This window comes from Urtica dioica, chromosome 9, assembly GCF_054948205.1.
Source record: "Urtica dioica subsp. dioica isolate 48M chromosome 9, U.dioica_male_clone48M_v1_H2, whole genome shotgun sequence".
NCBI lineage: Eukaryota > Viridiplantae > Streptophyta > Magnoliopsida > Rosales > Urticaceae > Urtica > Urtica dioica.
Window position 1 is genome coordinate 14,605,928 of NC_142764.1, and position 22,346 is coordinate 14,628,273.

General features: G+C 41.7%; 1 protein-coding gene across 1 annotated transcript; it reads left to right on the plus strand.

The window, feature by feature from the left end:
• The first annotated feature begins 17,411 nt into the window (after nt 1–17,411).
• Nucleotides 17,412–21,867, plus strand: LOC149385175 (uncharacterized). Its single transcript, XM_089625852.1, has 2 exons — nt 17,412–21,257; nt 21,325–21,867. The coding sequence occupies exons 1-2, from the start codon at nt 17,855–17,857 to the stop codon at nt 21,696–21,698; spliced, it is 3,777 nt and encodes a 1,258-aa protein (XP_089481978.1). The 5' UTR covers nt 17,412–17,854; the 3' UTR covers nt 21,699–21,867.
• Nucleotides 21,868–22,346: the final 479 nt, after the last annotated feature.

Genomic DNA, 22,346 nt, shown 5'->3' on the forward strand with positions numbered 1-22,346 from the left:
TTCCATCTTTAATCAATTTCCTCACATAGTCATGTCTAAGACTAATATGTCTAGACTTTCCATTATACACTTCACTGTATGCTCTAGCTAAAGTTGATTGACTATCACAATGTATCGACACGGTTGATATATTGTCTTTAGCCAATGGAACTTCTAAAAGAAGATCCCTCAACCATTCAGCCTCTTGACCTGCAGAAGCAAGAGCCACAAACTCTGATTCCATGGTCGAATGAGTGATACATGTTTGTTTCTTTGATTTCCAAGAAACTGCCCCACCGGCAAGTGTAAACACCCATCCCATCGTAGATTTGTTATCTCCGACACTCGATATCCAACTTGCGTCAGTATATCCTTCTAGTACGGCAGGAAACTGACCGTATTGAAGTCCAAGATTTTTGGTTTTCAAAAGAAATCCAAAAATTCTCCCAATGGCCTTCCAATGCTCGGCACTTGGATTGCTAGTAAATCTACTCATTTTACTAACGGCGAATGCTATGTCTGGTCGAGTACATTGCATCAAGTACATGAGACAACCAACCGCACTAGCATATTCCAATTGAGCCACAGCCCTTCCATCATTCTTTTCAAGTTTTACACTTGGATCAAATGGGGTGTTCACTTCCTTAAAATTTAAATGTTTGAACTTATCAAGCACTTTTTCAACATAGTGTGATTGACTAAGTTCATAACCCCCACTGGTTCTACGAACCTTGAGACCCAAAATAGTATCAACTTGTCCAAGATCTTTCATTTTGAAAGTGGAAGATAGAAACCTCTTCGTTTCTAATATTCCTTTCATCTCATTGCTAATGATCAACATATCATCAACATAGAGACATAGGAAGATCACAAGGTTACCACGCACCTTAGTGTACAAACACTTGTCACAAACGTTAGGAACAAATCCATTCGAAAGTATGACTGAGTCAAACTTTTGATGCCATTGTTTGGGTGCTTGTTTTAATCCATATAAGGATTTAACAAGTTTGCAAACCTTTTGTTCATTACCCGGAAGCACATAACCTTCCGGCTGTTAGATGTAGATTTCCTCATCGAGATCTCCATTTAAAAATGCCGTCTTGACATCCATTTGATGAACATTGAGGTTATACAAAGAAGCCAAGGCAAACAACACTCTAACTATTGTTGTCCTTGCTACCGGTGCATATGTGTCAAAGTAATCAATTCCTTCTCATTGTCGAAATCTTTTGGCTACTAATCTAGCCTTGTAAGTGTTAAGAGTGCCATCACTATGGTACTTCTTTCGGAACACCCACTTACACCCAATAGGTCTCGACCCTTTAGATAGATCGACAATCTCCCAAGTGTGGTTTGACATAATAGAATCCATTTCATCTTGGATAGCATCCTTCCAAAAGGCTGATTCTCGAGAAGCCACAGCTTCATTATAAGTCTTAGGATCATCTTCAATAAGAAGAATAATAGGAATTTTCCGAGCAAATCTCTCTCTATTTCCTTCTACTAGGTAAAAAGAAATGAGGCGAGAATCTACTTCCTTAGTCTTACGGACTCTTTTGCTTCTCCGAAGTTCGGGTTGTTCTACAACTACCCTAGAAGAACTTTCCTCTCGAGGCATCGAGCCTGCCTGGAGGTCGAGCTCGCCTGAGGTTCGAGTTCGCCTTGAGGTCGAGCCTTCCTGCTGGTCGAGCTCGCATGGGGTTTGAGCTCGCCTTGAGGTCGATCCTCCCTAGAGGTCGAGCTCGCCTAGTCGAGGTTCTTCAATAGTGGAATTTTGAGATTCTTTTCCTTTCGAGTTAAGATTCTCAAAGAATTCCACATCTCGGGATTCTACTATGACATTAGACTCTAAGTTTAGAAGTCTATATGCATTGCTATTCGTAACATAGCCAATAAAAGCACTTCGTATCCCTCGAGGACCCAACTTGGTCCTTTTAGGATCCATGTTTTTGTAGTAGGCTAGACACCCCCACACTTTGAAATACCCAATATTAGGCTTTCGCTATTTCCATACCTCGTACGGAGATTTTTGGGTTTTCTTTAAAGGAATACGGTTTAAAATATGACATGCGGAAAGTAAGGCTTCACCCCACAAACTAAAATGTAATTCAGAATGCATTAACATGGCATTTATCATCTCTTGAAGTGTCCTATTTTTACGTTCGGCTAAACCGTTTTGTTGTGGTGTTCTAGGTGCGGAACATTCATGAACAATACCATTTTCTTCACAAAAAGCATTAAAATCACTAGGAAAATATTCACCGCCCCTATCACTTCTAAGGACTTTAATATTAACTCCTAATTGATTTTCTACTTCAGCCTTATACACCTTAAAAGCATTGAAAGCATCATCTTTATGTTTCAAAAGATACACATATGTAAATCTAGAGCAATCATCAATAAAGGTAATAAAATACCTATTTCCCCCACGGGTTAACATGCCGTTAAATTCACATATATCAGAGTGTATAAGATCTAACAACTTTGAATTTCTCTCTACACTATAAAACGGTTTCTTTATCATTTTAGATTTAACACATATTTCACATTTATCTAATTTATCAGATTTGCACGAAATTAATCCACATTTAATTAACCTTTTCATAGTGCTAAAACCAATATGTGCTAATCTACTATGCCATAAAGAAACAGAATCAAGCATATAAGCAGAAGGAGAAATTTCATTAATCACATTGTCAATAATACAAAGTTTGACAATCCCTTCACTGGAATAGCCTTTTCCAACAAATACACCATTACGGGTCAAGATAAGCTTGCCCGACTCATACACAGATTTGATCCCCGGTTTGCCTAGGAGATCGCCACTAACTAGGTTCCTACACATATCCGGAACATGGAGAACATTTGTCAAAGTGACCGTCTTCCCGGAGGTGAAGTTGAGATCCACGTTCCCGATGCCGACAACTTGAGAGCGATGCTCGTTTCCCATCTGAACCGCTTGTCCATCGTTGACTTCAGAATAGGTTTTGAAGGCAGCCCTATCATAGGCGACGTGAACGGTAGCACAAGTGTCGTACCACCACCCTTGAACCTTGCATTTGACCGCCATGAGTTCGCTCAACGTAGCGACTATGTTAGTATCGGTCATAGTGGCGTCGACCTCTTTCACATCCGTCTTGCGGTGTCGACAATCTCGAGCATAGTGACCGGGTTTGCCACACACATAGCAGCCCCCTTTGGACCCCTTGGACCCGGGCTTGTTACCGGACTTGGATTTGCCGGAATGCTTGAATTTCTTCGAGTCCTTTTTGGAACCCGAAATTCCTTCCTTGTCATTCCACTTCCTCTTGCCTTTAGCGCTCACCGCATTGGCCTTGGAAGTACCGGCATCCGTCGTCTTCTCTCTCATCTTCGATTCCTCCTCGATTTGAAGATGTTTCTGGATTTGCTCCAGAGAGAAGTCCTCGGTGTTGTGAAGAAGTTTCTTCCGATAGCCTTTCCACGAATTGGGCAACTTCGCAATAATTGCACCAACTTGGAAAGACTCCGGAATATCTATCTTCACAGTCCTCAATTTGTTGACGATAACTTGCAATTCATGAACTTGAGCAAGTATAGGCTTGTCATCAAACATCTTGAAATCAAAGTAACTCGAGACAAGGAACTTTTTGGTACCTTCTTCTTCGGCCTTGAACTTGTACTCGAGAGCCTTCCATATCTCGACCGCCGATGGATTGTCGGTGTAGAGATCGTAGAGTCGGTCTGACAATGTGTTCAGAATGTGACCCCGGCACAGCAGCTCGTCCTCTTGACGCTTCTTCCGGTCCGCCTTGAGTTCGTCATCATCTTCATCCGTCGGCTCTGGGATGGGCACCAACGTTGGGTCGAGCACGTAGAAGATCTTCATGGCGGTGAGGAAGAAACGCATCTTGTCCTGCCAGCGGGTGAAATTGGTGCCGTCGAAGCGGTCCAACTTGACGAAGTCCTGGCTCATCACTTTCAGACTCGAAACAGACGCCTCGGTAGCCATAGCACAAGATGCTATAAGATTGTTGGATAATTCTTCGAAATTGAAGACTTCGAGGCTTGAATCACGCATAGGAACGCTTTCGTTATAGTATTTCGAGTACCCCAAAGTGTCTTAAGGTTTATTGTACAAGAATACCGCAGGATACGACAAGCCTAGTTCGGACTGCACCAAGACAGAGTGAAAATCCGAAAACAAGCAAGAACTGTGTTTCTCGATAAGTGTTTCGGGAAGAGAGAAAGTTGGTTCGAAAACCTGTGTTGATTACTGAATCCGAAGTCGGATTATATAATCAATCATACACGAACAGACGCACTGTTTCGGTCGAACTACGGTTATAGTCGCAAACGACACGACCGTTGGCCAAACGATAGCTCGTTTCGAAGCGACGTGACCGTTAGTTCGAACGGTAACCACAAATAACTGCTAAATGAGGAGGCGCGATCGTTGGCGAGAATCGCCGCGAGAAGCCCGCGGACCGTGCCGTTTTGCTTGGAGGTCGAGCTCGCCTGGGAGGTCGAGCTCGCCTGGGGTCGAGCTCGCCTGGGAGGTCGAGCTCACCTGGGGTCGAGCTCGCCTGGAGGTCGAGCTCGCCCCCAGTCGAGCTGAAATGACTTCGTCATTTCATCCAGTCGACCTCGCTCTAGTCGAGCTGAAAAGACTTCGTCGAGCTCACCTAGTCGACCTCGTCACTTCCTCATTTACCTTAGTATTTGTTCCATGTGGGACTCTTTCCCACACACAAACTCACTTTCTCAATCAACAACACACTATTTTGTCTTTTAGTGAACAAATTAAATTGAGCTAATTAAAACACTTATTTAATTTTACTCAATTTCCAACACCCCATGTCAGTGAGAAGAAGTCATCTCTGAGCGGACGAAATGGCGGAGAATACTCCTGAGCAGAGAGCTTGTTGTCCCCTTGGACGGGTAGGTTCTTTGGGTGGATGAGGCGGGCCCACAATGAGTGAGTTGGGCTTTGTTTAGGCGAGTACCCAAGTGGAACAGCTGCAATGGGCCTAGCATGTTCCTTGGTGGGCCAAGCGGAGAGCTTGGGAAAATGCAAAATTAATTTGCGCTAGCTGGGATTCGAATCTGCGTCACTTACGTGGATAAGGGTTTCCATCTCTACTAGGCTATCTTATGTTTGTTGTCTATTTTTGGGAATGTTTAATGTTTGACTTAACATTGACCCCCAATTTCTCGTGTGACTTGTCGTGTGAGAAATTTAATTTTCTGAGGGTAGTCTTTTCAATTTTTTTTTCATTGATCTGTATCTAGATCATTTATGTGCTCGTACGGGCAATGACGTATCTGACTTTGAGCTTGTTTAGAGCCGTGCTCGTCCGGACCATGAGAGATACCTGAATTTGAGGTTTTTGTCTTACTCGTCTTAATTGCGAGAGATCTTATTTTGAGCTTTTCAAAGCTATGCTCGTCTGGATCATGAGGGGTCTGACTTTGAGTTTGTTCGGAGCCGTGCTTGTCTGGATTGCGAGGGGTCTGGATTTGGGCTTGTTTGGAGCCTTGCTCGTCCAAACTAGGGATATTTGAGTTTGAGCTTTGTTGGCTTGCTCGTGCAGACCCCGACTTTGAGCTTTTCAGAGCCGTGTTCGTCCGGACCACGACAGATTTGACTTTAGGCTTTTTGGAGCCGTGCTCACCCAGACCACAATGGGTCTAACTTTAAGCTCGTAGGGTCGCTCGTCCAGACCGCGAGGGGTCTTACCTTGAGATTTTTGGAGTCATGCTCTTTCAAACCACAATGGGTTTGAATTTGAGCTTGTTGGCTTGATCGTCCGGACCATAAGGGGTCTGACTTTGATCTTTTAAAGGTCGTGCTCGTCCGTACCACGAATGGTCTTACTTTTAAATTGTTGGCGTGCTCGTCCGAACCACGACATGTCTGACTTTGAGTTTTTCGGATCCGTGCTCGTCCGGACCATGATGGGTCTGAATTTAAGTTGTTTGGCTTTCTTCATTTTTTTATTATTTCCTTTTAATGAGAAAAAAAAGATAATTTTTCATTGATAGTTTTCTCCACATTGTAGATTACAAAAGTTTTTCCCTATGTGGTTCTTGAATAAAATGACATGTAAGCAGGGGGCCCACGATTGACGTAGGACCTATCCTTGACCGGGGGCCTCTCATGCTCAAGTGATGATGTTTAGAGGGGTCTTCCCCATCTGGATTCTGCAGTCGTTTTCTCTGTCGTCGGTGGCGACGGTCGTCACCTTGTCGTGGCTCCAACGTAGTTAACCATCGTGAGTACAAACTCCTTTAGGTGTTGGATCAAGGACTCAATTTGTCTCTTCAAGTTGTAACACTTAGAAGTCGCATGTCGATGTGACTCGTGAAAATCGAAGTATTTGGTCGAGTCCAGCTTCGTAGGGGTCTCCCTGCAAGGGTGCCAGAGAGAAGAACTTGTTGCATGCCAGCGCTAGGATTCTCTCGGGATTGGCATTAATGGGGTGAAGTTTCAGGGGTCTCGAAACTTCTCCACTAGGAGGCGTTTTCGGTCAGTCGGAGGATGGCTAGTGACATCGGCGAGTGTTTTTCTCTTTTCTAGTCGTCGTGCTCTTCGTCTTCCCTTCGACGGTTTCATCATTATTTGATCTTTCGACTCTCAAAGTATTCCTCGATGAAGATGTATTGTGCGGGTCGGGCCATGAATCTGTCTTAGTTGTTCGTCTTTGCTTCACCAGCGATATTAGAAGGTCGCATGGTTGTAGTCCCTCGGTGAAAGTAAAGACAACATCGTTTTCTTCGTAGTTGCCCACCTTATTTGATTCCTCAATGAACCGGTTCAATTAACATTGGAGTGACTCGTTGCTCCCCTGCCATATTGTTAGGAGATAAGATTTCTCCTTCCTTTACACTCGCGAGGTTGCGAAGCGTGTGAGAAGATTCTCCTGGAGATCCTAAAAAGACTGGATTGATCCTCTCCCCAGCCGTTGAAACCCTCGAATACGGTTTAAATGAGCGTGAGGCAAAATGTCTGGCACATGGTCGAATGCGACTGTCCTGTCATCCTTATGTTCATCTGGCATTGATGGATGTGGTAGAGTGGGTCGCTTTTCCCGTCGTATAATGGCATAGTCGGCGGACGGAAATTCCCCACAGCGTCATCGATGAGTATGCTGGTAGCGATCTGTGAAACCACATCTTCAACCATGCCGCCTACGACTGGGGTCCATGTTTGTGTCGCCCTTAGCTCTCAGATCTCATCTCTTTGTCCGTTTACTACGTTAGTCAGTTCCTCATTGCCCGTCGGGGTGGCTACAAGAGCAAGTCGAGTGGTGTGTTCTCTATCGTGTGACGCTTAGTCGAGAGGTACAATGTGCGGTGGGGCTGGGTTAGTTTGAACCGGTCCCGTCCTCGCTTGATGTCTTCCACTTACAGATGGAGGATGTTCTGTGGGATCTCCTATTACGCATTGAGTTGTTGCCTCAAATTGGCACAAACCTTCGAGTGTCGTCTATTCGCCATGTGTTCTCTGGGGCTCAAGCGAACAACGGTTGACATATACGACTTCTCCGTTCTTGCCTCAAAGATGGAATGAGACTTCCATGAAGCGGTTGGGCGGTCTCGAGCCCTTAGTTCAATCATTGCTCAGCGAACCTTCCGTACCTCGGGATGCCGGTGAAACTCGTGAACGTCTCATGCTCCTATAGTTTTGTTGCGCCTAATATCTAGGATACTAGGGCCGGGGGCATGGCCGTTATCCTCTTGACGAAGTTCCACGTATCCATCTTCGAGATCTTGCACCAAGTCTTACATCTCGGGTTCTAGTGGGATATATTCCTGAGCTAATCGTCAAAGATGTCTTCAACGATGGTGCCACGACTGCTGATCCTTTCTATGATGTCGGCGAGGCGGAAGAGGTTCATCTCCATTTATTCCATCTGTCCATCTCGGTCATCGTGGATAGGCTCGGGGAGAGCTTCATATCGAGGAGCATTGTGCTATCATGCTTGGTGAGCTCGGGCTCTAGTGTCGAGTGCGACATCTCTCACCAAAGGGGCGCTGTCCTTGGCGATGGCTAGGTGGCTAGCCATTCGCCATAATCTCCTTGCGTATTGAGATTCTTTACGTTATTGTTGAAGCGCTTTCCTCTCGGAGAAGAGAGAGTTTTCGGTGGAGAGCCCATACGTGGATGTTCTCGGGATCACCTTTTTCTAGCGACAAAATATTAAGCCGTTTTTTGGATTTAGCATTCGTGGACATGTGGTGTGTTAGGAATTCTTGCCCACGAGAGATAATGAATAAATCATAAATGATTACTAAATAGAATAATGGTTTACTTTAGTAGCATCATATGATTAGTGGGTTGAGCTCTGAACATCATAATCAATAGCAACTATCATCTGTAGCCTTCATATTAAATTGAGTCACGTGCTGGGCACTTGAGTTCGGGCGGTGTTGCTAAAATATGGTAGATGACTGATACATGCCTGGACAGCTGTATCTAAAGTCATATATGCGGAACACTGTGAAGGTTGATCACGACGTGCGAGCATTCTACATTTGTGATAAGTGTACGTCCCGGACAGACTTTGGTTGTAGATGTGTCGTTTAAGTATCATTATGACACACTAACCGGGGTCGCTATGATGGTTACAGTGAGACTTGATCTAAATCCTGAAGTGATCATGGACACAGGATGATGTTACCGAACTCTTTGACTCATACACTAAAAGGCTACTATCATGTTAATCACAGCTTATGTCTTGGAAGTTTCGGAGCATGATTCGAGTGGGAAGTGGTTGATAGAACCGATAGATTGCCGACACTTCCAAAGTATATACGTTCGGAAGAATCTTTCACTAGGGAAGCAACAGTGCTTAGGGTACATATATATGTATCAAGAAAGGTATAACGGAATAATTGACCTTTCTCGATACGGGTTGAACCTGACATCTTGATCACGAACTGACTAAATCAGTGGACACTCATCACGAGAAGTAAATATAATTCTAGTATAAAGGAGGGTTCAGTCTTGACTTACATAATGGAGTATTTGACTAAGATTAGACGAATCAATGGAAAAAAAGAAATGACTTTTTCGTCTTTTTCATCGGATTTGTTAAACTTCTATTACTAGGTCCATAGTCCCCAATTCGGCCCTGATAAAGACGGATAAGAACTCTCTGGTAATAATGAATATTTTTATTTCAATCTTAGAGTTGTAAATTGTTTAGCAGCATTCATTCGAAAATTTGTCTATTTGCCGAAATAAATATTTATTGTCGAATTAATTACTTATTATTGGATCAAGTAAATAATTAATTGAATTTTAAGTTAGGCCTCTTGGACACTGTAAAATTCGAAATTCATAGGCCTAATTACCCAATATTATCTCTTTAATTAGTTGCTAGATTTGTGGTAACTAATTAAATAAGATAGAGAATAATAATGGTAGAGATATTCTCTCTCCATTAAATAAGGAAATAAGATATTTTCATTTATTTTCTCTCATAATTAATTTCCTAATATCTAGGAGAATAATAATGGTAGATATATTATCTCCATTAAATAAGGAATAAGATATTGTCCTCATTATTATCAAATATCTAGATTCCTTAAATATATGAGAAAAATAAGGGAAATAAATATTCTATATTATGATCTGATGGATGACAGAAAAAATAGGATTTATAGTCAAGATCCAATTGATCATGCTTAACTACAAAATAGGAAAGAATAAAGGAGAATTAAATATTGTTTGGATCTTCTTAGAATATCTCATTTCTACCACTATAAATAGGGTCTAAGAGGAAGCAAAAATTAATTATGCTCTCATGGTTAAATTAATTAAACAAAACTAGATCTTGTTTTAGTAACCATTAAATTTATAGCTTAAGATAGCGTAATTAATTATTTTTCCGCACGGTTATTATGATAAGGTGAATATTCATCAACTTCTCGTGTCAGAGCGATTGTTCGTGCCTGATACCAATCCGATTTTTCACCAACATGGTGGGAATAGCGTTATTTGGTCCTCAAGCCGTACGTTATATCTCACGCCATTATGACGTGGGATATTAAATGAGTTTGGTGTCATGCCAAATATGGCGTGCCACTATTCCATACTCCAAAATATTTTTTTTAGTCCATATAAAGTTTATAATTTATATATTTGTATTGATTTATAAAATTATATCATATTTATCCTTAAATTATTCATTAAATTTATTTTCAAATACAACATTAACATTTGGAGTTTGGGAAAAACTAAAACGACATTAATATTAAAAGAGAAATAAAATAACGTTACAACGACATCGAAATGTAAAAAAAAAAGAACATTAGAATAAATAAATAAACAAAATACAACAAAATAAAATTAAACATAAATTTACAATACATAAACTAGTAGTCGGGAAGATTAGCGCCGGATCCTCCAAGACCGGTGAAATATTGTGAATATGAATTAGAATTGGAAAATGGTGTTTGAGATTGTTGTTGTTCGGCTCTCTTTTGTAAAACTTTGGCTTGTTCAGCTTCCCAAAAATGCACGAACCTGAGGATCTGATATTTTATTTAAATTCATTTTCATTATTTTATTTTCTTCTCTTATTGTTATCAAATTATTAGCCTTATCTATACTTTCTAAGAGGCGTTCCCTCATATCACCTGACTTCTTCATCTGCTCAAGAAGTAGTTTATTTCCTTCATCTACCTTGCTGATGGAGGAAGGTACTTTGTCATTCGTTTTCATTTTTAGTTTGGCTTTTTTCACTCCAATCGGTCGCTCAGAAGGAGATGGTTGTCTAACCGACTCAGAAGTTTGTTGTTCGGACTCCGAAAAAGAACGCAAACCTTGAGATGTTTGTCTCGCACTTGAGGCTCCGTCTTGAAATTTTTCAAAATTCTTAATGATGCTCCACACATGATCAAACTTCCAAACATTTCTTGAATTTTTCATCATTTGCAAGCAACACTTTAGCTTGATCCATCTGCAAGTCGATATAACCAATTACAATAACATAATATTAAAAACAAAGATAAAAATAGCTAAAATACTCATAACATCTTCAGCTGAAGCACCGCTCGGGTGTCTATTCTCAATTTGCCGAATGCATGCATGCATTTTCCTTGTAGCTTTATCAATTACTTGGATTCGGGACTGAATTGATCGCTTTGAATGCATCTCCGAAGTTGGTTTTTTTGCATTGTTGTAGCTATCTTCAACACGGTTCCAAAAACCATCAGATGATTGGTATATACCAATGATAGGGTCTTGAGAAATCTCCATGTAAACTCGACAAAGAAGTCGGTCTTCTTCATGAGAGTATCCAGAAGCTCGACTTGTCATTTTCTTGTAATGTATCGTACTCAAGGCTCAGTAATTTTTTGGATGAAAACACAACTTATGGAAGATACTATTTATAGAATATTTTCTCACTCAAGGCTCTCACGCTTCCCGAGCTCTGACGTGATGTGACCAATCAATGCCACTACTCATCAAAGCTATCACGCTTCTCGAACCGGTTCTGACGTGATGTGACCACTCAATGCCACTACTCATCAAAGCTTTCACGCTTCTCGGGTTCTGACGTGATGTGACCACTCAATGCCATTACCCATCAAGAATCTCACGCTTCTCGAGTTCTGGCGTGATGTGACCACTCAATGCCATCACCCATCAAGAATCTCACGCTACCCGGGTTTTGACGTGATGTAACCACTCAATGCCATTACCCATCAAGAATTTCACGCTTCCCTGGTTCTGACGTGATGTGACCACTACTTATCAAAGCTCTCACGCTTCCCGGGTTCTGATGTGATGTGACCAATGCCACTACTCATCAAAGTTCTCACGCTTCCCGGGTTCTGACGTGATGTGACCACTCAATGACATCACCCATCAAGAATCTTGCGCTTCCCAAACCGGCATCTACACTCAACGCCCTATAAATAGTCTCAGTTCAAATGAATTTGAATTCACATTCTCTAACACACTTCATCTTTCATCATTCATCTCTCAAAATGAGTTTTAATTCATCATCTTCTTCATCTTCTTCCTCTGATGATGATTTTCAACTTCAAATGGCTCAAATTGATGAGCAGGAGGATGCTATATGTCATCAAATTATCCAAAATAATATCACGATCATGCAAATTCTCAACGAACATGCCGCCGACCAAACCATTGAGCGCAACGTAGGAGGCTCGATTCCAGGACATGCTTTCATCAATCGGGATCGAGAGAGTGCACACCGGCGACTTTTCAATGATTACTTCTGAGAATCTCCGCTCTACAACGAGGCCATGTTTCGTCGGAGGTATCGAATGTCTCGCTCTTTATTCCTCCGAATAGTGGATGCTGTTAAAAGTCACGACAACTATTTTGTAAAACGGTTGGATCGTGCTGGTAGACTTGGTTGTCACCACTTCAAAAAATAACTGCTATCTTTCGGATGCTGGCCTACGGTCTTCCGGCATATGCCACAGACGAGTACTGCAAAATAGCAGAGCCCACGATAATTGAAAGCCTGAAGAGGTTTTGCCGAGCAATGGTGGAGGTATTTTCTGAGCAATATTTAAGATCACCAACACCTAATGATGTTGCTAGACTTCTCCATATAGGTCAACGATGTGGCTTTCCGGGAATGTTGAGTAGTTTGGATTGTATGCATTGAAAATGGAAAAATTGCCCTACCGCGTGGGCCGGCCAATATACGGGTCATAGCGGAAAACCTACAATTATTCTAGAAGCTGTGGCTGATTATGATCTTTGGATATGACATGCTTATTTTGACATGCCGGGAAGCAACAATGACATCAACGTGTTAGAGTCTTCTCACCTATTTTCCAATCTCACTCAAGGTGTTGCTCCTCCCGCTCATTATATCATACAGGAAAATGAGTATAATATGAGTTATGATTTGGCTGATAGTATATATCCAAAATGGTCTACTATTGTTCAAACTATTCGAGAACCCCGTGGCCGAAAAAAAACAATATTTTGCAATGAAGCAAGAATTTTGTAGAAAAGACGTAGAACGTGCATTTGGAGTTCTCCATGAACGGTTTGCAATTGTGGCGGGACCGTCAAGATTTTGGAGAAAATATGTCTTCAAAGATATAATGACTACATGCACAATTATGCATAACATGATAATAGAAGATGAGCGTGATCTCAACGTGCCCATTGAAGTTAACATAGAAACGCCACCATTGAGGGTTGAATTAGCGGAGAATGATGATAAACGATTTCAAGAGTTTTGCAGTCGCTACAGACAAATAAGAGACAAAGATGCACATATCACGCTCCGAAATTCATTGGTCGACCATTTGTGGGAGATATATTATAATTCAGATGTGTAATTGTACTTTTATTTTATTTTATTTTATGTTATTTGTTTTGTATTGTATTTTGTTTTTAATAAATATTAAGTTTACTTTGTGTTAATTTGTATTTTGAACAATTTTACGGAGTAATACTTCATTATTAAATAATGAATAAGTGGTATAATTGAAAGATATTAAATAAATATAAGGGTATAGAAATAAATAAGAGAAAGTTGAATATAAAATTAATATTTCAATTTGGTGTAAAAAAATAGAGTTCGGTTGGAGATGAGGTAGTGTTGGATGTGACATGTACTGTAAAATAGAGTAAAAAATGGTGTAATCGGGTGGAGCTAGTCTAAGTACATCAATTTAAGTATTTTTTGAGGTGGCCACTCCCAAAAAAAATTTATTTGTGTTTTTTGCTACTTTTATTATTTTTTTTAATTTATTTTTGTCTTAAAAATTTTCAAATCAGTTTCACTTAATATTTTTTTGGTAAACTAGCAACGTAGCCATTTTGAAACATAGTTTTTGGAATCTAGCCAACATTTGGTAAATTTTGCAATCTAGCCATTTACTGAAATTGACGGATATAAAATACCTAATTTACCCTTTTTCTTATACTTACTTGATCAAAACACTAGCCCACGTTTGACCGGTTTGAATTGTATACAGCCAATTAATTTCAGATTTTTTCGCAATTTAATTGGATATTTAGCTAATTTAATAGGAGATTCGGTGATGTAATTAAAACAGAAAATTTAATGCAATAAATGCACAAAAAATTTACCATAATTAACATAAATTAACAAATCAGCGGAGATTAACAAAAATTTACAAACATTTACATTGTTTTTGCTTACATGGCTATAATTTCAGCAATTTAATTTCAGCAATTTAATTTCAGCTTTTTGAATTCATAATATGAGATTCGGTGATGTAATTAAAAGGGAAATGAAATATTTATTTGATTGAATAAGTCAAACAAGATAATGAATACACGTAATTATGATAAAATCCCGTTCAAAATTAGAAAATAAATTTGGAAAACAAAGATACTGTATTAAATGCGTATTAAAGGAAAGGAAAGAAATCGGTTCTACCTGCACATATGTAAATTTACCAAAATTAACAGAAATTAACAAAGCAACGGAGATTAACAAAAATTTACGAACATTTACACTGTATTTGCTTACACGACTATAATGTTCATTAAAGAAAAAAAACGCTCAATAACCAACTTTGCCAAGTATAGAATTTTTTTTAAAATTCGAAATATAAACCGAATATAACAAATTCGGCTACAAAACCAAGTTTCAAAACGTTGGCTAGTATTTTTGAAACCAAACCAAGGCTAATATGGTAAATACCATCTTACATAAATATGACACATCATCAAATTTGGCTAGATTCGAAAATTAAACGAAACGTTGGCTAGATTACAATTGCAACGTTTGATGTGGCTTAGATCGACTAATTTTTCTTTTTTTTTCGCATATTAATCCTTGGTAGCTTAGATTCACGGCTTCGTCTAGTTTTGATCCACTTCGTCTAATTTATGGTATCCAAAACACAATGACCCTATTTTAATAATAAAAAAAAAACACACACGCACACACAATGACCCTAGATATTTAATTGAAATGTTACCCATAAGCTTTAAATAACGTGCTCTAAAAAGTCCACTTGTCTAAGGGAAAAACACAGCTGCCTCAATATTATGATGACATGATTTACCATAACATAAATTACTTCTTCTTTCTCACAATAAATTACTTGCGTATCTCACGCAAATTGGCTGAAGTTAGTTGGATGAGTTTTGTTTTTCTTGTACATAGTACGAAAAAAAAGAGAGGAAAATAAAACCCTCAATTTACTAGGTGGTTGCAAGGAATATTGAGTTTAATCAGAACACATGTAAATAATACAAACTACATTGTATTAATTTAATAGAAAAAGGTAGAATGTAAAGCGTATGGATAAACAAAGCAGCAACTAGGAGTAGGAAACAAATGATAGACTAATCAAAATATGCAACCAATCAAACAATGCAAGGCCACAAAATGACATTGGAATTCGGTAGCTCAACCCAATAAGTATCGTTACTTTAGTGCTATAATGATAAGATAATGAACCCTTAGGTTGACATAAATAATTAACGTAGAGCAAAGTACATATATCTAAAAGATAATTAATTTTTTTTTATAAAGTGTGTAAGTTAGGAGTTTTGTTGATTACGTGAGGAATGACAAGGGTTTGAACGTACTCCATTGACTTTGTAATAATTCAATATGAACAAGTTTCTCCTTGGTTCAAATTGAATGAACAGAAATCTAAAAGTTAGTATTTCAACCACTCAATTTCGAAGTAGAGACTAACTCTTTGATGCAAATACAGTAACAAAAATAAATTATAATTGAATTTATATATATAAACTAATGGCTGACTTATTTTGTTCTTCATTTGGCCACCCAACCACCGCATCTTCCTCTGTGTAACCCCATATCTTCTATTAAAACCTCTTGATCTGATGTCAGTATGATATATATGTATATATATATATATATATATATATATATATATATATATTCTCTCTGTGTGTATAGGTTAAAATATTTGCAAAGTATATAACTTGAAGCCTTTTTGTTATAATTTAACAGGTAATTTCTCTATCAAATAAAAAATAAAAAAACTACCTAGCAGATTCAATCCCCACGGACAACAAGACTATCCTAAAAAAAATAAAAAATAAAAATAAAAATAAAAAAAATAAAAAAATACGTTATATTCAAACTTATGACGCTAAGCATAATTGAAAAGATATTTAAGTTACTTCCTTTAGAATGTTGAATGGACTTTAACATAATTGAGAGACAAAAGTAAGAAATACTAAAATGATTATTTATTTTGTTGAAGTAAATGCTTTTACTCTGCACTAATGTCAATTCACTGATACAAATATCATTCACAAAGATGAATAAGTCCAAAATATGTTACAAGATCAATTTAAGAAAAATAAAATCTAAGGCTGATGCGACTTTTGAGATAGAAACGAGCACACGGAAACAATTATTGGGAACCACGGTTCACACAATATTGATCTGAAAATCGTATTTTGGCCGTGTCGCATTAAATATTTTTAGTTAAATCTTCGAATAGGTAACTCCGTGTCGTTAATGTAACATTCTTCTCCCTTGTGAACACAAACAAAAAAAAAACTAGGTTGTTCACGGACACAGATAAGAAAATCAACTAACATAAGAAGACGAATAAAAACACGCTTGTTTTTTTTTTCTTTCAATATATTGACTTATTGAGCCCTTGTTGTAGTCGGACATATCATTGTATTTATCTTTAGCTAAAAACAAACATTATTGAAGGGTGATTATAGTTAATATATGTATGTATACATATTATATGTGGGCATATAATTGAAGTTGCAAATAAGATCAAGCTATTATCAAGCACGCAACAACAAAATTTTGATGCATATAATACATAACGGAGAATTTAGGTAAATAAAATTATCATAGAGCACACAAGTAATAAATTAATAAAAAAGACTGAACATTAAACTAAAATTAATAAGAGACCACTAAATTAAAATCGTTAGGAACCGATTGTACTGCAGTTTATTTTTTTCTTCTTCTTTTCTTTCTAATAACAGCATCCCTAAGAAATGCAATGAAGCAGCCAACACGGTGGCGAAGTTCCGGTTAAGATCTTTGGCTGATGTAGAATTTTTACTTTGCCCACAGTGGCTACATTCCTGTATTGAAGAGGACGTTGATGCCTCTGTTCTGGTTTTATGAAACTCCAATGCTTTCCCTCAAAAAAAAAAAAAAAAAAAAAAAAAAAAAAAAAACAGTTTTAGTCTTGGTAAAAAATTAAAAAAAATTTAAAATTGTATTTGAGTCGCTTGATTTCATTTTTTTTGTTTACTATGAGTCTATGACTATGAGTCGCTTGATTTATTACATTGCTCGTTGAATTGAATACTTTTAATTAACAAATCATTTTGCGTTATTTTATTCTTGTGTCTGAGACCCGGTTTGACCTTCACCTATTGATATAATTAACAATATTAAAAAGAAGACAACTACTCTCTCTCCTCTCTCTCTCTGTCGAATAATACAGTAGAAATAGCTAGCTGGGGCCTGGGTGTACACATTAATGGCGATAACAGAAGAAATTTGACTGACAAACTTGTGGTGTCATTAAGTCACTATATTTACACGAGTTATCGTAACACCGAAACTTTATATTTCCACTGCCATGCAACATCAATAATATTGGGCAGCTAAAAACCTTCGTACACTTCGAGAACAAAGAAACCAAACCGAAAAGCCTTTACTCTCACCACTTCTCTTTTGTTCCAAGTCCAACACCACCGCCACCTTTCTCCAATGCCTTGGCTACACATCTCATGCTCTTCTATTTAATGCTCTCTCAAAACAACCATCAGAATCCTTATACTTATCATTATATACATACACGTCCAAATTCACCTCATCTGATCGTCCATGTCCCATATTTATCACTTGCACACTTGACATAACCCTGGTTTTGATCAGACATAGCCGTTATGTCTACGAGATTGTTATTGCCACTTGTTTTCGTGGCGATTCTCTGGGCGGGGCTAGTTCTGTGCCAAGACAACGACAGCGACAAGAACAAAGAAGACACATTGGAGGCGCTTTTGGAGGTGAAGAAGGGGTTCGTGGAAGACCCAGAAGGCGTTCTGTTGGGATGGTCGGAGAAGAATGGAAACTTCTGCGATTGGAGGGGAGTTAGTTGCGAGTGGGTCAGCGGGTCAGCCCGGGTGGTGGGTCTCAACCTCTCGGACTCGTCGCTGGGAGGGACGATATCGCCCTCGCTCGGCCGCTTGCGCCACGTGGCACTCCTCGACCTCTCCTCCAACGGCCTCGCGGGACCCATCCCGCCGAGCCTCTCCGACCTCGCCGGCCTCGACTCTCTCCTCCTCTTCACCAACCGCCTCTCCGGCCCGATACCGAGTCAACTCGGCCGCCTCTCCGGCCTCCGAGTCATGCGAATCGGCGACAACGGGCTCACCGGTCCGATCCCGGCCTCTTTCGGCGGCCTGTCCAGCCTGGAAGTGCTGGGTCTGGCCTCGTGCAGACTCACCGGCCCGATTCCGCCGGAGCTCGGCCGGCTCGGGAGGCTCAGGAGTCTCATTCTGCAGGAGAATCTGCTGTCGGGGCCGATTCCGAGGGAGGTGGGAAACTGCTCGAGCCTCGAAATCCTGACCGTCGCCAACAACTTCATCAACGGGACAGTCCCGCCGGAACTGGGTCGCGCACAGGCCCTCCAAAACCTGAACTTCGTCAACAACAGCCTCACCGGCGAGCTTCCGGGGCAACTAGGCGAGCTGAGTCAACTCATCTACATGAACTTCGCGGGGAATCAGCTCGAGGGCCCGATTCCGAGGTCGTTGGCACAACTCGGCAGTCTCAACACTCTGGATTTATCGAGGAACAGGCTCGTCGGAGGTGTCCCGGGGGAGTTCGGCGGAATGGGTCAGCTGGGCTTCTTGGTTCTGTCGAACAACAACCTCTCCGGAGTCTTACCCAGAGATATATGCTCAAACGCCACGAGCTTGGAGCACTTGTTTCTGTCGGACACGCAGATTCACGGCGAAATCCCGGCGGAGATCGGTCGCTGCCAGTCTCTGAAACAACTCGACTTGTCCAGCAACGCTCTCAACGGGTCGATACCCGTCGAGATATACAGGCTGGCTGGTCTGACCGACCTGTTGCTGAACAACAACACCCTGGTCGGCTCGATATCCCCGTCCCTCGGAAACCTCACCGGCCTCGAGACGCTCACGCTCTACCACAACAGCTTGGAAGGGAATTTGCCGAGGGAGATCGGGATGCTCGGGAACCTCGAGATTCTGTACCTGTACGAGAATCAGCTGTCCGGTGAAATCCCGATGGAGATCGGAAACTGCACCAAGCTGGAGATGGTTGACTTCTTCGGGAACCGGTTCAGCGGCGAAATCCCGGCCACCGTGGGGAGGCTGGCGGAGCTGAGCTTGCTTCACCTGAGGCAGAACGAGCTGTCGGGTCGAATCCCCGCCACTCTCGGCGACTGCCGCGGAATGACCATCTTGGACTTGGCCGACAACCGTCTCTCCGGCGGGATTCCGGCGACCCTCGGCTCCGTCTCGTCGCTTCAGCAGCTCTTGCTCTACAACAACACGCTCGAGGGTGACGTCCCCGGTTCGCTCTCGCGGCTCTCGAACCTCACGAGAGTGAACCTGTCGTGGAACAGGCTCAACGGCACCATCGCTCCGCTGTGCGCCTCGAACTCGCTCCTCTCGTTCGACGTCACAGGAAACTCCTTCGACCACGAGATTCCGTCCGAGCTTGGGAATTCCCTCTCTCTCGAGAGGCTGAGATTAGGAAGCAACCAGTTCACCGGGAACATCCCGAGAACGTTGGGGAAGATCAAGGAGTTGTCTCTTTTGGACCTCTCCGGCAACTTCTTGACCGGGTCGATCCCCGAAGAGCTCTCGCTATGTAAGAAACTGAGCCACGTCGTTTTGTATCGGAACCTCCTCTCGGGGGTGGTACCGCCGTGGCTCGGGAGTTTGGTCGATTTGGGAGAGTTGAGGCTCTCGTCTAACATGCTTTCGGGTCCGCTTCCTCTCGGGCTTTTCAACTGTTCCAAGCTGATCATTCTCGCTCTGGACGACAACTCGCTCAACGGGACGGTCCCAGAAGAGATCGGTGCATTGGCTTCGCTGAACGTGCTCAACCTCGACCGAAACCAGTTTTCGGGGCCGATCCCCCAAGCCATAGGGAAGCTGGAAAAGGTGTACGAACTCCGGTTCTCACGGAGCGGCTTCCAAGGCAAAATACCCACGGAGATAGGGCAGCTTCGGAACCTGCAGAGCCTCCTTGATCTGAGCGGCAATGATCTGAGCGGCGAAATCCCACCGGCAATTGGGTCGCTCTCCAAGCTCGAATCGCTTGATCTCTCAAGCAACCGGCTCGCCGGAGAAGTTCCCCCCGAGATCGGCTCGATGAGCAGCCTCGTCCAGCTCAACCTCTCCCACAACGCCCTCGAGGGGAGGCTCGGAAAGAGATTCTCAAGGTGGTCCGTCGAGGCTTTCAATGGGAACCCGGGACTCTGCGGAAACCCTCTCAGCGCGTGCGCTTTGGCAGATCGAAACCCGGGTCTGAGCCGCGTGTCGGTGGTGGTGATCTCCGCGGTGTGCACATTATCCGCGGTCGCTCTTCTGATCCTCGTGGCCACGAGAATCTTGAAGCAGAAGCGAGAGTCCCTCAGAAAGGAGAGCGACGCAAACTACATATACTCATCGAGCTCTTCCACGGTTCAGAGAAGGCTCTTGCTCTTCCAAAACGGTTCGATGATGAAGCGAGATTTCCGGTGGGAAGACATAATGGAGGCCACGAAAAACCTGAGCGACGAGTTCGTCGTCGGCGCCGGAGGGTCGGGGATCGTCTACAGAGCCGAGCTGAGCAATGGGGAGACCGTGGCGGTGAAGAAGATATCGACGAAAGACGACCTCATGGCCAACAGGAGCTTCGTGAGGGAGGTCAAGACTCTCGGGAGGGTTAGGCACAGGCACTTGGTGAAGCTCTTGGGGTATTGCAGCAAAAGAGGAGCCGGAGCAAATCTGATCGTCTATGAGTACATGGACAACGGAAGCGTCTGGGATTGGCTCCACAAACCGCCTGTCAACGGGAACAAGAAGAAGAGCCTCGACTGGGAAGAGAGGCTGAGGATTGCCGTCGGAGTAGCTCAGGGAGTCGAATATCTGCACCACGACTGCGTTCCGATGATAATCCACAGAGACATCAAGACGAGCAACGTGTTGCTCGATTCCAACTTGGAGGCTCATCTAGGCGATTTCGGGCTCGCCAAGCAAGTCCTGGACCCGGAGTCCAACACCGAATCCAACACGTGGTTCGCCGGGTCCTTCGGTTACGTGGCACCAGGTACTAAATTTTTTTTTGGTTTCTGTCTCCATGGAAATGGTTTCTGAATGATTCTATGTTGCTGCAGAGTATGCTTACTCGCTGAAGCCGTCGGAGAAGAGTGATGTGTACAGCTTGGGAATCGTGCTGATGGAGCTTGTGAGCGGGAAAATGCCGACCGACGAGGCTTTCGGGGCCGACATCGACATGGTGAGATGGGTCGAGAGTCACATGGAGACACAAGGGTCGGGCCGCGAAGTGCTCGTGGACCCCGCAATGAAACCGTTGTTGCCCAGAGAGGAATTCGCAGCCTTTCAAGTGCTCGAGATAGCCATTGACTGCACCAAAACCAACCCCAACGAAAGGCCTTCTTCCAGACAAGCTTGCGATCAGTTGCTCCATGTTTTCAACCACCGATCTGTCGGTCCCGACAAGTCAGATGCGAACTCACTTGCTGCTTAATCTTGTGGTTTGTAAAAGTTAGTAGAGGGGCCTATAATTCTCTGTTTTTATTTTTATTTTTTATATATATGTAGATTTTTATCTGATTTAATTAACGTTTACCCTGCAAGACACGCTATGTATGAATTAATTTAGTTTTGGAAATTGTTCATAAACAGATTCAAACCTCTTACTGGAAATCCATATAGTTACAGAATAAGTTGAGGTTTTTTTTTTAACTAAAAGCTTTGACTTAACAGCTGAACAAGTACCAAGCACAGAAGTAAAGAGTAAACATTAAACTGGTGGTGTCATAAAAGGATTAAATCCCAACTCTAATCCGTTTATAACCACAAGATCAATCATAAACCATCCCTGACGACTTACCAAATTAATAAATCAATCAATGCAACCACTTTTTGAATGAAATGCGGATTTGTTTACCTGTAGCAAACTCTCCTAACAAAAAAGGAATCCATACATAGCACCAGAATACAAACCTACTACACTAATACCACCAACAAGGAAGAAAGGTTGTCAATGATTCTTATGGGCGCTAAACTTAAGTCTCCTGATCCAATTACTAGTTGGGTTTTCGGAAGCATGTAAAATATTTTTTGAGAAGAAAAAGAATTGACTTGCTAAGGTGGAGAAGAAGTCTGCAATTTG